Source organism: Nelumbo lutea, chromosome 5 (assembly GCF_056320005.1).
Source record: "Nelumbo lutea isolate HS-2025 chromosome 5, American lotus-T2T, whole genome shotgun sequence".
Lineage (NCBI taxonomy): Eukaryota > Viridiplantae > Streptophyta > Magnoliopsida > Proteales > Nelumbonaceae > Nelumbo > Nelumbo lutea.
In genome coordinates, this window is record NC_142688.1 from 14,524,752 (window position 1) to 14,539,927 (window position 15,176).

The 15,176-nt window shown below is 39.1% G+C and overlaps 1 protein-coding gene across 2 annotated transcripts; it reads right to left on the reverse strand.

Moving 5' to 3' along the window:
• Positions 1 to 20: 20 nt before the first annotated feature.
• Positions 21 to 14,533, reverse strand: LOC148850510 (tobamovirus multiplication protein 1-like). Of its 2 annotated transcripts, XR_016099047.1 has the most exons (12): positions 14,228 to 14,531; positions 12,117 to 12,207; positions 11,971 to 12,023; positions 9,101 to 9,193; positions 8,928 to 8,999; positions 8,744 to 8,816; positions 8,377 to 8,422; positions 8,171 to 8,234; positions 1,057 to 1,110; positions 902 to 979; positions 349 to 530; positions 21 to 213 (listed from the first exon to the last, which is right to left on the reverse strand). XR_016099047.1 is itself a non-coding variant. In XM_088943781.1 (11 exons), the coding sequence occupies exons 1-11, from the start codon at positions 14,390 to 14,392 to the stop codon at positions 438 to 440; spliced, it is 882 nt and encodes a 293-aa protein (XP_088799907.1). In that variant the 5' UTR covers positions 14,393 to 14,533; the 3' UTR covers positions 21 to 437. The 2 variants fall into 2 exon arrangements, 1 of the variants encoding a protein (XP_088799907.1); XM_088943781.1 differs by having other exon boundaries at positions 21 to 530; positions 14,228 to 14,533.
• Positions 14,534 to 15,176: the final 643 nt, after the last annotated feature.

Consider the following 15,176-nt stretch of genomic DNA (forward strand, 5'->3'; position numbering starts at 1 on the left):
ATAGCAGATAGAGAAAAGTATAAACAATGCCCGGATGGGAAGAGCGATCCTTCAGAAGCACCATATCAAGGTATGGCCCACTGAACCGAACTTCATGATCAGAAAAAACAATCCGCTCTACATATAGACATGCAGCAGGTAAGCCATATCTTTGGCATCCCAGCAACAAAATGCGTCTTATGCCCCAGCCCCACAATATCGGTCATAGTCATACTGCTTAGAGATTAAACAAACAAACACTTTTCGTCAAAAATATCTCAAAGCATCAAAACCCTTACCTTTCACAAAGAAAAGCTTCACTAGAAAGAAGGATAAAATAACAAAAGAAACGGCCTCTAGAAAACTGACCATTGAAATAAAACCATGGCAAAGCAACTTTATGGGGAACTTTCCTCCAGTGATTTGTAAAAAGGAGTAGCGTTTGTTTACTGCTAGCTTTACTGAATGGGATGATATCGATCAGAGATACGCCTTGGAGGGAGCTTCCGAAGGATGAAAAGTACCAAAGAACACGGAAGAATCTCTACCAACTGAGGAAAAAAGGAAAAAAAAAAAAAAACAAACGACAAATAAAGAAGCATTCTGGAAAATATGAGAGCGATGACAATCAAGCATGAAAAATGATGATGCCAGAGTCAAAATTCCACCATGCATACTTTAAATGGGGTTAGATTCCCGGCTGGTGCATTTCTTTATATATATTTTCTTTTTCCATTTCTTTAACAAGATATATACAGGGTGGGACCTAGTCAGATATGAATCTCTTGCATGTGCTCCATGAACAGTCGTCATTCATGGTAGAGGCCATAGATAAACTTTTCTCTCCCCCATATGATGCAAATATCTCCCCTTGTAGGAGCCACATAAAAGCAAATCTTGAAGAGAAGAAAAATCAGATTACCATGTAATAAACAAAATTTAGAAAAGCATGGTTGAGGACAAAAAGGTCGGCATCTTTGTCGAATGCGGATAGAGTAACCTGCAAGATCAACTATTAAAAGCTTCTGGTTCCACGGAACTTTCAATTATAGATGTAGAAACCATGAACCAACTTACCACAACGCATCTTATCAAGAAACACATGCAGCATATCCCAGTTACAGCACCAACCTACAAGGAAGGTGGGTTTATGCATCAGAATTGGATACTACCAACAAGAATAAAATGGTTCAAAAAGGCTTAGTTCAGGCGTTCCTGACAGTCATTATTCACCATTCAGAATAAAGACACCAAGACGTGGTATACACCTATTCTAAATCTTGATTGGTGTACAGATCGACTATAAGTACATTCCGGAGAACAGATACTCTACAAATGTATGCCATAATTAAATAAAAAGCCCAACTGGTCGAGATATTTTCTATTCTGAGTCTCAGAAACTGATACATGACCTGAACTTTACTATGAACAAGTAATAGAATACTTATCAAAGAAAACAAGTAATAGAATGATCAACGAAAAAGACTGACATATTCAAGAACAATAAATGCTAGAATCAATGGTGAAAGTAAACCATTAAGAAAGAATAAAGCGACCAAGAAAAGAACAGGAACTTCCTCTGCAAGATGTAGTGCAGTCAAATAGAAAGGCTCCATAGCAAGATGCGATACACACCTATTCTTATTCATACAGGAGTGGCTTGGTCTGGGAGTGGGGACACGAGATAGGTGGTTGTGCCGTTGTGGCCTGTTGCCCCACAACTCAAAAAATTTTGCATGCTCAAGATCAGAACCCATCATTAGATGGAAAAACTTCATCAGTAAATTTTAAAGCCGAAAACATTAAGAAATTGAACACTAGACCATGCAACCGTGCATTATTTCTTGGTCTACATATCATAGGACTGGCACCAACAAATGGAGGAGTTCACTTCTTCCATGACCAGGCTTTAGCCCTGAGCTGTCGCCACCAATGAAGAGGCCCCACACCACATGCAGCTCATATTAAAGTGAGATTAATGACCAAGAGAGTGGGATTCTATTCGAAATTACGTTAATCTCTCTTCGGTTAGTCTCATTTTTTATGTGAAACAGGCCCTGCATGTTACATGTAGAGCCATTTCATTTCTGTCAAAATTGAATGAGCCTGGCCCAAAATCCTTGGCACGGTGCAGTATAAATTGTTCCAATCAGGGTACCCAACTTGCAACCTGGTGAGATACTGCTCACCTCAGAAGCCCCTTCGAGGTCGGCTTAACCTCCTGAAACAGAAATGGAGAGGAAGAAGAGAAGGGAAGGTAGGAAAAGAGGGACTCAGTGAGAGAAAAACGGGGGATATTCATTCACACCTTTCATTATAAGAGTATGGCCTTATATAGCTGGCCTACAGGTGTAATCATAGAGGGAATATCCTCTGATTTGCAGGATAACTAACTCTGGAAAATATCATGGAGGGAATATTTTCTGGCAGCAGAATAACCAACTCTGTGTGTAACTAATTCTAGGACTCTGTTGCCTGTCCTTTTTGCCTCCTTGAGAACTGCTGATGGGTAGTGGCCTGCTCCACTCCCTTTGTTGGGTTCGGGGAAGGTATTTGGGTCCCAACAATTCCTCCCTCCTTAGCATTGACCTTGCCCTCAAGGTCTAGGTTCGGGAACCTCTCATTCAGCCTTAGATAAGGTTTCCAAGTGGCGTCTTCTGGGGGGAGCCCGGCCCATTCTACCTTGGCTTCTGGTACAACCTGCCCACCTCGTCGAACCCATCATAAATCCACAATTTTGATGGGCTCTGTGTAAATGTCCCCTTCTTCAGTGAATTGGGGTAAGTTAGATGAGATAGGAGTATGATTTCCCACAGCTTTCTTGAGAAGGGAGATGTGAAACACTGGATGAAGCTTCGAGGTAGCAGGGAGGTCCAATCTGTAAGCAACAAGGCCCACTCTTTCCAGCACTTTATAGGGCCCATAATACCCGGGAGCTAGCTTGTGCCAAGCCCGTCTTACCACTGAGACCTGGCGGAAAGTTGGAGCTTAAGGTAGACAAAATCACCCACCTAAAACTCTAATGGGCGGTGGTGAGAGTCATAGCTGATCTTCATTCGTTGCTGGGCCTTTGTCAAATTGGCCTTGAGCAGTCTAAGGATCTCGTCTCTTTCCAGTAGATGAGTCTCTACTTCTGCCACCTTGGACGACCCATATTCATAGGGTAATATGGGAGGGGGTTCTCTGCCGTATAGGGCCTTGAAGGGTGTCATTCCTGCAGCTGACTAATAAGTTGAGTTGTACTAGTATTCTGCCCACGGAAGCTAGTGGGCCCATTGTCTAGGCTTCTCCCCTATGAAGCATCTAAGGTAGGCTTCTAAGCATCGATTAATGACTTCAGTCTGTCCATCAGTTTGCGGGTGATAACTGTTGGATGGGTGCAGTTGGGTTCCTTGCAATCGGAAGTACTCCTTCCATAATGAACCTAGGAAGGCAAGGTCACGATCCGAGACAATGAATCTTGGTGTTCCATGCAGTTTTTCCACGTCCCGTATGAAGATGTCGGCCACCATTGCTGTAGTGTAAGGGTGAGGCAAAGCAGAGAAATAGCTATACTTGGTGAGATGGTCAACCACTACCATGATGACCTCTTTCCCTGTAGAACGAGGAATTCCCGTTATGAATTCCATGGAGAGGTCTTCCCACACTTGCTCTGGAATCTTGAGGGGTTGTAGAAGGCCCACGGGTGACTGTGAGGAGTATTTCTGTTGTTGGCAAGTTTGGCATTCAGATACATATTGCAACACATCCTTGCGCATTCCTACCCAATGGTAGTGGCTGTCGAGTCTTTTTAGGGTCCATAGCACCCCTGAACGTCCTCCCAACGCGGAATCATGAAACAACCTTAGCAGTTCAGTTTTGTGGGTGGAATTTGGAGCAACCACAAACCTACCCTTGAAGAAAAGATCAGGTCCCACAATTTGGTAACCCGGAACATGAGAAGGGTCACGTTTCCACTTTTCCCTGATGTCTTGCAGGTGCGGATCAGATATGGCTTCTTGCCGTATAGCTTCAAACAAGGGAAAACTAGGTTGGGAGTAGGTTAGTTGGGCCAGCTCTTCTACCCGTGATAAGGCATCAGCTACTTTGTTGGCAGGCCTAGGTTTATACTCGATGTGGTAGTCGAATCCCATTAGTTTACTAAGCCATTTTTGTTGCTCCGGGGTGTGCACCCTTTGTTTTGCTATGTACTTCAAACTTCGTTGGTCTGTCCTTATGTTAAATTGGCGTCCCAATAGGTATGTGCGCCATTTCTGACTGCCATTACCACGGCCATCAATTCCTTGACATAGGTGGACTGATTTTGGTGAGCTGCTGAGAGAGCCTTGCTGAAATAAGCAATGGGTTACCCCTTCTGCATCAGGACGGCCCCCACTCCGACACCCGATGCATCACACTCTATCTCAAAGGGCTGAAAGAAATCCGGAAGAGTGAGGACTGGAGGGCTAGAAACTATTGTCTTCAAGCCTTCAAAGGCCCGTTGGGCATCATCAGCCCACCCAAAAGAATCCTTCTTTAACAAGCGCGCTAGAGGGGCGACCATAAACCCATACCCCTTAATGAAGCGCCTATAATAACTGGTAAGCCCAAGAAAGCCCCTAAGAGCCTTTACAGTAGTGGGCTTGGGCCATTTTCGGATGGCATCTATCTTTTCTGGGTCTGCCATGACCCGCCCTGCAGCAACCACATGGCCTAAGTACCGAATCTGTCTTTGTCCAAATGAACACTTTGTCAATTTGGCATGCAACTGGTGCTCTCTCAGAATTGTGAGGATAAGTTTCAGATGTTTCATTTGGGTGCCCCAATCCTTGCTGTAAACCAAAATGTCCTCGAAAAATACCAGAATAAATTGCCTTAGGAATGGCATGAAGATGTCATTCATGAGGGCCTGAAAGGTGGAGGGGGCGTTGGTAGGACCAAACGGCATAACCAGAAATTCATAATGGCCATCGTGGGTCCTAAAGGCTGTCTTGTGGATATCAGCCAGGTGAACCCGGATCTGATGATACCCGGACAACATGTCTAGTTTGGAGAACACTTGTGCTTCCCCTAACTCATCTAGCAGTTCCTCAATGAGGGGTATCGGGAACTTGTCCTTCACTGTAATCTGATTCAGGGCCCAGTAATCTACGCAAAAATGCCAACTACCATCCTTCTTCTTCACTAGGAGTACGGGGGATGAAAACGGGTTGGTGATGGTCTGTATATGCCCCTTGTTTAGTAGCTCTTTTACCGCCTTCTCAATTTCCAGCTTTTGGAAATAAGGGTATCTATATGGCCTCACATTGGCTGGTTTGGAATCTGGTAAGAGGGGTATCTGATGGTTATGGGCCCGGGGTGGAGGTAACTGGTTTGGTTCCTTGAATATGTCATCAAACTGATCGAGTATCGATCTTAGGGCCTTGTGTTGGGCTTCCGTGGGTTGGTCACAGTCCTGATTGTTTAAAATTGGAATTGTGGGCCGAATGCCTAAGTGCATAAACAAGGGCTATCCAGCATCCTTGGAGGCCCGTATTATAGAGGATAAAGTATCACCTCGGGACTAGGGGCCGCACCCCTTGTAAATGGCAGGTCTATCCATCTTGGCAAAAATCCATTGTCATTTTGGCCCAATCACACAGTGCCGGACCTAGGCCACATAACCAGTGGATTCCCAAAATAATATCAGCCCCCGAGAATTCCAATGGGTGGAGATCTACCACGAAATTATGGCCCTGTATGAGGATCTTTTCCTTCTTACATACACCATCACATAACATCTTATTCCCATTAGCCACATGGATCGAAAAGAGAGGAGTGGGGTGTATAGTCATACCTAGTTGCTTTGCCAAATGGCAAGTGATGAAGTTCAAAGTAGAGCCACTGTCAATCAAAACCATCACAGATCGGCCAATCAATCTTCCTTCTATCCGCATGGATTGAAGAGGGTTGAGGCCCATGAGAGCGTGTAGGGAGATCTCGGCTCCGACAGGTTCTAGTTCGCCTGATATCAGCTCACAGTCTTCAATGTGCTATGGTTCTGTCCCTTTCGGTTCTTCCTCTGTTTGAAGGAGAAACACTCCCTGGACCCGGCACTTATGGCCCGGCCCAAACTTGTCATCACAGTTGTAACAAAGGCCCTTCTCGCATCGGGCCTGCATCTTAGCCCACGAGAGGCGCTTGAAAGGAACAATGGGCCTGGGAAAAATGGGCTTCTAAGAATCCCCAACTTGTTTCAGGGGTTGTTGTTCGGCCCGCTGGGGAGCCCTCACATTCGGGTAGGATGGCTTGTTGGTCCTACGCATGCTATCAATCTTCTCTTCTTGCAGGCGGGCCATACCCACCGCCGCCATGACTATCGCTGGTTGAAGAGCTATCACTTCCATGCGGATGTCTTCTCTGAGACCTCCCACAAAACACCCTACCAAAGCCTTCTCCGGCCATCCATGTACCCTGGTCACCATTCTTTCAAACTCGAGCTGGCAGTTTGCTATTGTCCCGGTCTGTTTTAGTCGAGTGAGGAGTTCGTCATAATCCACGAACGCCGTCAGCCCAAAACGAATGCACAGAGCTTTCGTGAACTCCGCCCAAGTTGCCTGAGGATGGGTTTGTCGATACCACTGGAGCCAGAGAATAGCATCTCCTTCTAAGTGAATGGAGGCGATGGCAACGCGTTGGTGTGCAGGGTTTCATGATACTCGAAGAATCTCTCTGCTCTGAAGATCCAAGGAATGGGATCTCCATCGGAGTAGTTGGGAAAATTGATTTTAGTAACCTTTCCGATGGGGTAACCCCTAGTTCCCTAGCTATCGAAAACAGAGGTGTCGGCCCCCGTTGGATGACTGGTCTCACCGGATTGTTGTTGGGAGGCGAGGTTAGAGATGACCACCTTGAGATCCCTGAGTTTGTTCAGTACCTGGTGGAACCCAATCTCAAGTTGGTCGACTCTATCTCCCATGGTAGAGGATTTTGTTTGCAGCATAGCTGGTCTGCAACCTTGCTTTGATACCAACTTGGTGAGATACCGCTCACCTCGGAAGCCCCTTCGAGGGTGGCTTAACCTCCTGAAATAGAAATGGAGAGGAAGAAGAGAAGGGAATGTAGGAAAAGAGGGACTCAGTGAGAGAAAAACAGGGGATATTCATTCACACCTTTCATTATAAGAGTATGGCCTTACATAGCTGGCCTACAGGTGTAATCATAGAGGGAATATCCTCTGATTTGCAGGATAACTAACTCTGGAAAATATCATGGAGGGAATATCTTCTGGCAGTAGAATAACCAACTCTGTGTGTAACTAATTCTAGGGCTCTGTCGCCTGTACTTTTTGCCTCCTTGAGAACTGCCGATGGGTAGTGGCCTGCTCCACTCCCTTTGTTGGGTTTGGGGAAGGTATTTGGGTCCTAACACAACCCTAATAGAATACGAGAAAGCAAGATGATCTAGGTCAGGAGAGAATACAATAATCAGTGTTCTTAGTCACAACCTCCAACTGTTTGCACCTATAACCCCCTGTCATCATTACTTTTGAGTAGCAAAATTGAACACCAATAAGCATACACATTTGTCACATTCATTATTTGAACATGCTATTTCTTAACTGCCCAACACTCGACTCCATACAACATAGCTGGTCTTAAAACTGATCTACAAAAGTTTCCTTTTTGCCGGAGACTCATTGTGTAACCCTTCAGAAGATATAAAAAAAAGTGTTGCCCCTTAGTGGAGACTCATTGTAACTGCAAGATCTGATGTCTCTCACACAGGTGTTCTAACATTAATTTTTGCACCTTCATACATATCCTTAATTAGCTCTACATACCTACTCACCATATTATGTCTCTAGGAACTCTATCATATGCTTTCTCTAAATCAACGAAAACCATATGACAGTCTCTCTCCTCATCTCTAAAATTTCCTATCAATCATCTTAATAGAAAGTTTGGGGCAAGCAGATAAATTAAAATACCTAACAAAATAAAATTTCAAGAGAACATTAAGGAAAATAGTAACACTAAAAATAATTACGCCCAGAACAAAAAGGAACTATAAGAAAAAGGCTTGTCCTGTCTACCATATCCACAAAAGTAAGCACAAAAGAAAACCAAATATTTTGAATTTGTAAAAACAAACACAAAATATAGTTCTTTCTTTTTCTGTATATTCAAGATAATGGAATGTGATATTCAAAACAACCACCCAACATACATACCTCATTTAGCTTTTTTTGACGTCCTTTAGATTCAATTGGGAAGCGTCTCAGCATGACAAACAACCTAAAAATGCCATAAGGAAACAAAAAATAATATAATATATCTAAAGAAGTAACAAACATGTTAAGATATGAAAAAAGAAAGTTCATATAGGAATATCCATTTTTTGTTTAACTTTGACAAAAAAGATAGAATTGTTCATTACCTTCCACCATATATCAAGAATCCAAGAGCAGCAAAGAATGAAATAACTGCAACATAGACAACTCCCCAGATCAACACTATCTTCACATGCATTAAACTAACTTCTAACATATTACCATTTAGGTTTCACTGGAAAAGTGTCCATTAATACAGTTTACCGCATTACCAAACTAAGTATGTTTGTTAACAAAATGTAAGGTTATCATTCCATTGAAAAATTGTTAACAAACAATTTTTTCATGTATAAACTGTCCAGCCTATCCACCCAAAAGAAAAGTTATAGTAATACTAATATAAAAAAGAACTTTAGCAGCAATGGACTTGAAACAGGAGGGAATAAAAAGAAAATAAAAACCAACAACAATGACCTGAAACAAAGAGTTTAGCGAGTTTCACTGCAATGAGCTTCTGGCTTAATCTTGCATATACCCAGATGCTTACCTATCACCATAATACAGTTCCACAAGTGATTAAATTAATCAATATTTAGTAATATATCAGAAGTGTTTTGGCTTTATTTCAAGTCCATAAATTGATATTTTCATCCCATACCTGTATGAAGTATATAATTCCATTGGCAATAAAATAAGCAGGTCTAAGTTTATTTATAGGAAGGTTTCTTGCCTGTAATCAAAATATCACAAACCACTCTAACAATATCAGCCTTTCCATGGTGAAGGTAGGAAGCACAAAAATGACACAATATGAGAAACAGAATAAAGCACCTGATGATATATCTCTGCCCAGAACAACACAAGTAATGTGTATGTTGAGAAAAACAGAAGTCCAGGAAGATCCAGAAGTATCATTGCAACAACCTATACCAAAATTAAATTCTTTCGTAATGAATTTGTAGCGAAAACAAGAGAATTACCAAGTTCTATTTGAAAAGGGGAAATTCATGATGAGAAACCCTGAATCTAGACTAGAAAATGAGAATTTCTTTCAATATGGACCAGTCCCATACTGAAGATATAAATTCCATAAGTCAGAATCCATGTAAGCTGGAAACAGGTAAAATGCATCTGCAGGTCTTCAGGTTACATGCATTGCACTGATTGACCTTGTTGAGACAAATATGGCACTGATACAGAAGCCCTACCCAAAGTTGCAATCAATTTACGTGTGGCACTCCAGAAATCTTTTGTATGGTTATGGTTGGGTTTACTTCCCTTATGTACAATAAATGAAATGTCATGAAGGTTTTACAAGAATAAGACATTTGGAGGATGACCATTCATGTCAATAAATCTCAACTATTGCCAGCAATGACAACTAGAATAGATGCTTGAGTGATTTGCCACCTTGTAGTGATAAAGAACTTTACAATATTAAATTAAACAAACTAGGCATCACACTGTTTTCAAGAATATATCATCTTTTTATATCAATTCTTACATGTGATGCACGTAGTAGCATTACTAGATAAAGAACCCTCAAGGTAATGACCTAGGATCTTTGTTATTAAAATCTTAAGATTCCAATATGATTCATAATCCAAATCATGAACCTCAAGGATTTCACTTTGGATATTATGATTGAAATTTTTTCTAGAAAAATATTATAATTATTGAGCCTTAACATGTGACTCATGAATTATATGATTATTCTGATTCATACAATTTGAATCAATTTGGCAATAACCTAGTTATTACAATAAGATATATTTGGTCTATTTAAAGCCTGTCTAAAAACAGTTAGTTAACTATTCATCACAGTTAGGCTAAAGAGCCTATTACATGTGGGTTTGTCATCTTCAAGGTTAAACTTGGTTATATGATCTTATAGTGTACAAGTGGCAAACTTTGTTTTCTTAGTTACTCATATGGTGGGTGTGGATTGGAAATGTGTTAAAATCATACTGCATATATTTAATATTTTAGTATATATACATATATATATTTGAGAATTTTCTAAAAAAAGAAATCATCTTATGATTTACGACACAGTTCACAATTCTCTATGACTTGAGATGCACTTACAATTTTCAAAACATTGCCCAGGATAGATGTCCCTTAATCAAAACTATGGCATTTCTAAGTATTAGTTGGAGTATGTGGTAAAGATTAGCATGTTTATGTACTCAATTCCACAGCAAATTATTGGCAAGTAACAAGGGCCAAAGATAATGCAAAGAGGTTCTGATGATAACAACATAACCCATCAAACCACTAATGGCCTACCCATAAAGTTGACAAGAGATCAAAGCCTTTATTTGCACCTTGTAAATCAATAAGCATCTCCAAATCTAACAGGATTATGTGCCTCCTTATCTGTTGCCTCACTCCATTATTAGTTTGGATCATCTGACATCTCCTGTGCAGTAAGTGTTTCATCAGCAAGCCTATTCTCAGAATATTCACTTTTTTAGTCACCAGATCTTTATCTACATCCACTCAGCTCAACATAACGCCTTCTGATATTGTTGTACCTTATCACCCCTAATTTGTCAAGTCAATCAGATCAAGACGGCATACCATATGGTTATCCCTCTACAATTGGATTCTAACTTAGGATTTTTCCACCTTTGGAGGAGCAGTAGATGTATCTCAAAAATTGTTAACTAAATCTATATCTATACCTATACTACTATTAAAAGTACAAATGAGAGTGTGATACTTTTGTTTGACTAAAATACCCCTATCTTTGAATTTGGTCCCTCTCTAATTTATGGTGGCGGAAAATGTAATTTGAACTATTAGTTTTCACCCCATTCAATTCCCTCTCACTAAACCTCGAATTAAGGTATTAACTCCTATTATCCTTCATTTATTCCTACTCTTGACTAAAATATCCCTACTTTTGACTTTGGTCCCTTTCTAATTGTGAGGGCAGAAAATGTAATTTAAATCACTAATTTCACCTCATTCAATTCACTCTCATTAAGTCTTATATTTAAAGTATTAACTTCCATTCTCTCCCATTGAATCCTATATTTAGTTATATTTTTTCTCACTGATAATTTTTTTAAATTAGATCTAAGATACTTTAAACAATATAAAACCCATGTTTTTTTTTTAAACCGACCCAAAATGGAAACCACTCTTCCATCTTGGTGGTAGGTAAGCATTCAACTATTCGGGTCAAATGGGACAACCCATGATTTCATAGTTGAATAATAAAACTTTTAAAATAGAAAGAAATAAAAAAATGAAAATTATAGAATAATTTGAACATCTTTAATATTTACATTAGTAATATTAAAAAGTGTGATAAATATTTTCTTTTGAAAAATGTAAAGTAATTAATTAGAAACAGAACCAGAATACAAGAGGCCCCCAGAGAAGAGCATCCGAAGGCTAGGAACCCAGAATTACATCACAAATTTAATAAGTGTGATAAATAATAATTTTTAATTGATGTTGGAAATGAAATACAAAATTTAAAACCAACCTAATATTAAACAAAAATAAGTGTGATAAATAAGAATTATTTTACACATTAAAATATAAAAAATGGAAACATATTATTGCTATCATCATCATCATCTAAAATTTCCATGTGCAAGGCATGTGCACATTTGCTAGTATTTTTCAAAGAGAAGTAACACCTAGGACAAGATACGGAATGAGGTCATCAAGACCAATAAACTTACTTTTGGTTTGAGAAGAAACACAGTTTTGTAGAACCCAAAGAGTATAGCACGCACTGTCAAAATGCAACTTAGCCTTAGCAAGCATGGAAGAGAATAGATCCTCTATATTATATGCAGACGATACTGTAACTGAGTTCAGCCCTTACATCCATTGACAACAAAATTCATCAAGTGGAAGATCTTCTGTGTTGTCCAACCATATTCTGGTACTCTCATTTGGATCCTGGAAAGTTGTACCTGTAAGACAAAGATACAAGTAATTTTCATATCAATTATGCAGGATGTGTGTGTGTGTGTGCGCGTGTGCGTGTGTGTGTGTATGAGAGAGGGAGAGAGGTAAAAAAAGATGAACATGGTTGATAAATGAGACATGGATGGAGGTATATTTTTTGAATTAGAAGGAATAACAAGATTAAGAATATATCTTCCTGCTGATTAAAGGTACTCTATGGAACCCTGAAGCAGGTGGAGGACATTAATTTAGTTACTAGGGAAAAATGATGCATATTTCGTCAATGATGGTAAGGAAGCAACACTAAGTATAATGTTGCAAAGAGAAAAGTCCACTTTTGAATCTCACTATAGATTTGCTTATGGCTTAAATCATTTCATTTTCTTAGCTTAGATCCAGAAGTCATAATAATGCAAAAAGAATGTATTGAAAACTTTACTGTCTCAACGAATCAGATAATAATAACATTTAACTGCCTCTCCATAGAAAGTCAGAGACCAGGATATAGGAAGAGACTATAAGGAGGATTGATATAACCACTTGGAACGAAAATGATTACAGAAAATGAAAGACAAATGGTGACAATAAAGCATACAATTTAAAATATATATTATGTGTTAACCAAAAAAGTGGCTGCAATTGAAAGAGCTGAAGAAATGTTAACCATTCCTAAATTTTTAGGGAACAGAAAACTGGAAACACTGACGTCCTACCTGTCTTCAATTGGATTTTATCATAAGGTGTAATCATTTTCATGCTTCACATGAGCTTAGCCACTACTTGACATTATAAATTAATATGGCGAGGAAAAGGAATTCATGCAAGTAAAAAAGGGAAGACATGAGTTTCTGTTTCATTTGAATAATCTATTTCTTTTTCTAATTATTGGTACAAACTACAAGAAGTTTGAATTAGAGTAGGACCATAGAATTAAACTTTCAGTAACAACAGAGATGTTTAGTTTATTTAGTATTTGGTTGATCATTTCTATATGATAGCCAAGGCTCCGCAAAAAACATTCTGACAGAAACCCAAAGTTCTTTGAAGGGTTCTAGAGCATTTCTTTTTGATGAATAAGGGATTAAAAATATTTGAAAATACTTGAATATATTTTCTCTTTGAAGAAGAAAACTACATGCAAAATATAACTATTAAAGTAATGATACAATGTACCTCCTGTTATCGTATAGATCACTTTAGGAACTTTCTCCACAAATACAAAGGTCTTGAAGAATTTCTGTATTGTGCTATTTGGCATCAAATTAGTGCTACAAGATAAGGACACTGCTGTTGTTGAATGAGGAAATATGCAATTCAAGCACATTTGCATATTATTAATTAATGACTACAGTGGTGAGTGCTGTATATTGACATTGTACAGAAACACAATTTTAGGAATTACTTCCAGAAACGGAAGGTCTTGAAAAAACCTTCTTTTAATAGTAAATTCTTTCTAGTACTTTTCAGATTCTAAGTTGTAGAAAAGTTCTATAATAATCTTGAGTCAGGTTGGGCCATAAAAGACAATTCATGAACTCGGTCCTTGATGACTCTTCTTCCTCAAATACAACTTAAATAATCGAACCCCACATATTCATCCCTCCCTCAAGATGTTTGCCAACAAAACAATGCATGTTTCCGAATCTGCTCTTAGTGCCCGCTGGAACTAAAAATAGATCCAACTCCCTGTGAATTGCATGCCATCTATAATTATATACACAGTAAGAATTTGCATATTAAAGAATTTCCATCACCAAGAGATGAATCAAACCAGCACAAGTTCACCTTTCTCTAGAGAGAATCGCTCATGAAAAGCCACACGGGGAAAACCGGACTACGCAGGAACTAAGTTCCGTCAAAATGTAATTCCTATGTCACAGTAGTTTTCTTTATTTTCTTAATTAATAGGAGCTTACACATGCAAAAAAAAAGAAAAACGAAAAAGCCTACGCGACGTTAAGAATTAATCTTTTTTTTTTTCTCTTTTGTATTAAAAGAAAAGGGAAGGAAAAGGGAAAAATTTACCAAGGCGACGAGGGCAACGAGGGAATAACAAGCGCAGAGAGAATAGAAAAAGCCTTGCTGCCATTGTTCCGAGTTCAGGATCTCATTCCACCAGTATAATGCGACTCCTACGACTCCTCTTCCACTGTAATTCCCCATCTCGTCCTTGGGGACGAGCCTCCCCATTCGCTATAGCAGACTAAGCTCGAACTGCAAATGTAATAGAGAAGGAGGAGGGAGGAGGAGTTGGAGCCGATGAAGAAGACGAGACATCCGTCTGTTTGTTTTCCAGCAAATTGTGGGGGGAGATCGGTAAGAGAGTTACATGGAAGAACACGTGGAAACAAGAGAATATACACAGATACATGCAACAATTAGCCACGTGTCGTCTAATAACGACCACTTCGTCCTCGTGGCATATTCGTTAGTTGCGCCACGAGCAATCCTTTCATTGTTAGTTCTTTTTGGGTAAAATATGAAAGCTCCCCTGAGGTTTCTAATGAAGATAAAAAGTTCCACTTTCACAAAATCCTCATCTAGTGTTATTTTCCTCTCCGAATTTTAAAATATTACAATTTAGAATCCGAACTTTTAAAATGTGTGAATTCAGTACTTATTGTTAATTAATTCTTAATTAAACGTTAAGTGACATTTAAAAAAGTTAAAAATGCCCTTTAACTTCCATCTAATTTTTTTTTATCAACCGTCAAAATATTAACGAAAAAAATTTAATAGTTTCAAAACTTTGCTTTTTTAATTCAAGAAAATTAGGAGTACTTCTTGAATAAAAGAGTTGAGGATTTAGGACTATTATTTTTTATCAATATTTAGGTGATTGATAAAGACAATTAGATGACACTTAAAGAGAATTTGTATCTTTTTCAAAGGCATGTAACTGCTGGTTTAGGATAGATGCTAGATTGATACCTTTTGGAAGCTTGAGTACTGAATTGTCACATTTAAAGTTCGG

Excerpts from the sequence above, each read along its gene's own strand:
- LOC148850510 (XM_088943781.1), bottom strand. The coding sequence starts at position 14,392 with ATGGGGAGGCTCGTCCCCAAGGACGAGATGGGGAATTACAGTGGAAGA. Across the intron at positions 12,024-12,116 it reads GAATTTTGTTGTCAATGGAT|TGCGTGCTATACTCTTTGGG; the intron begins GTAAGGGCTGAA and ends GCATTTTGACAG. Across the intron at positions 9,194-11,970 it reads TGTTTCTTCTCAAACCAAAA|GTTGTTGCAATGATACTTCT; the intron begins GTAAGTTTATTG and ends ATTTTGGTATAG.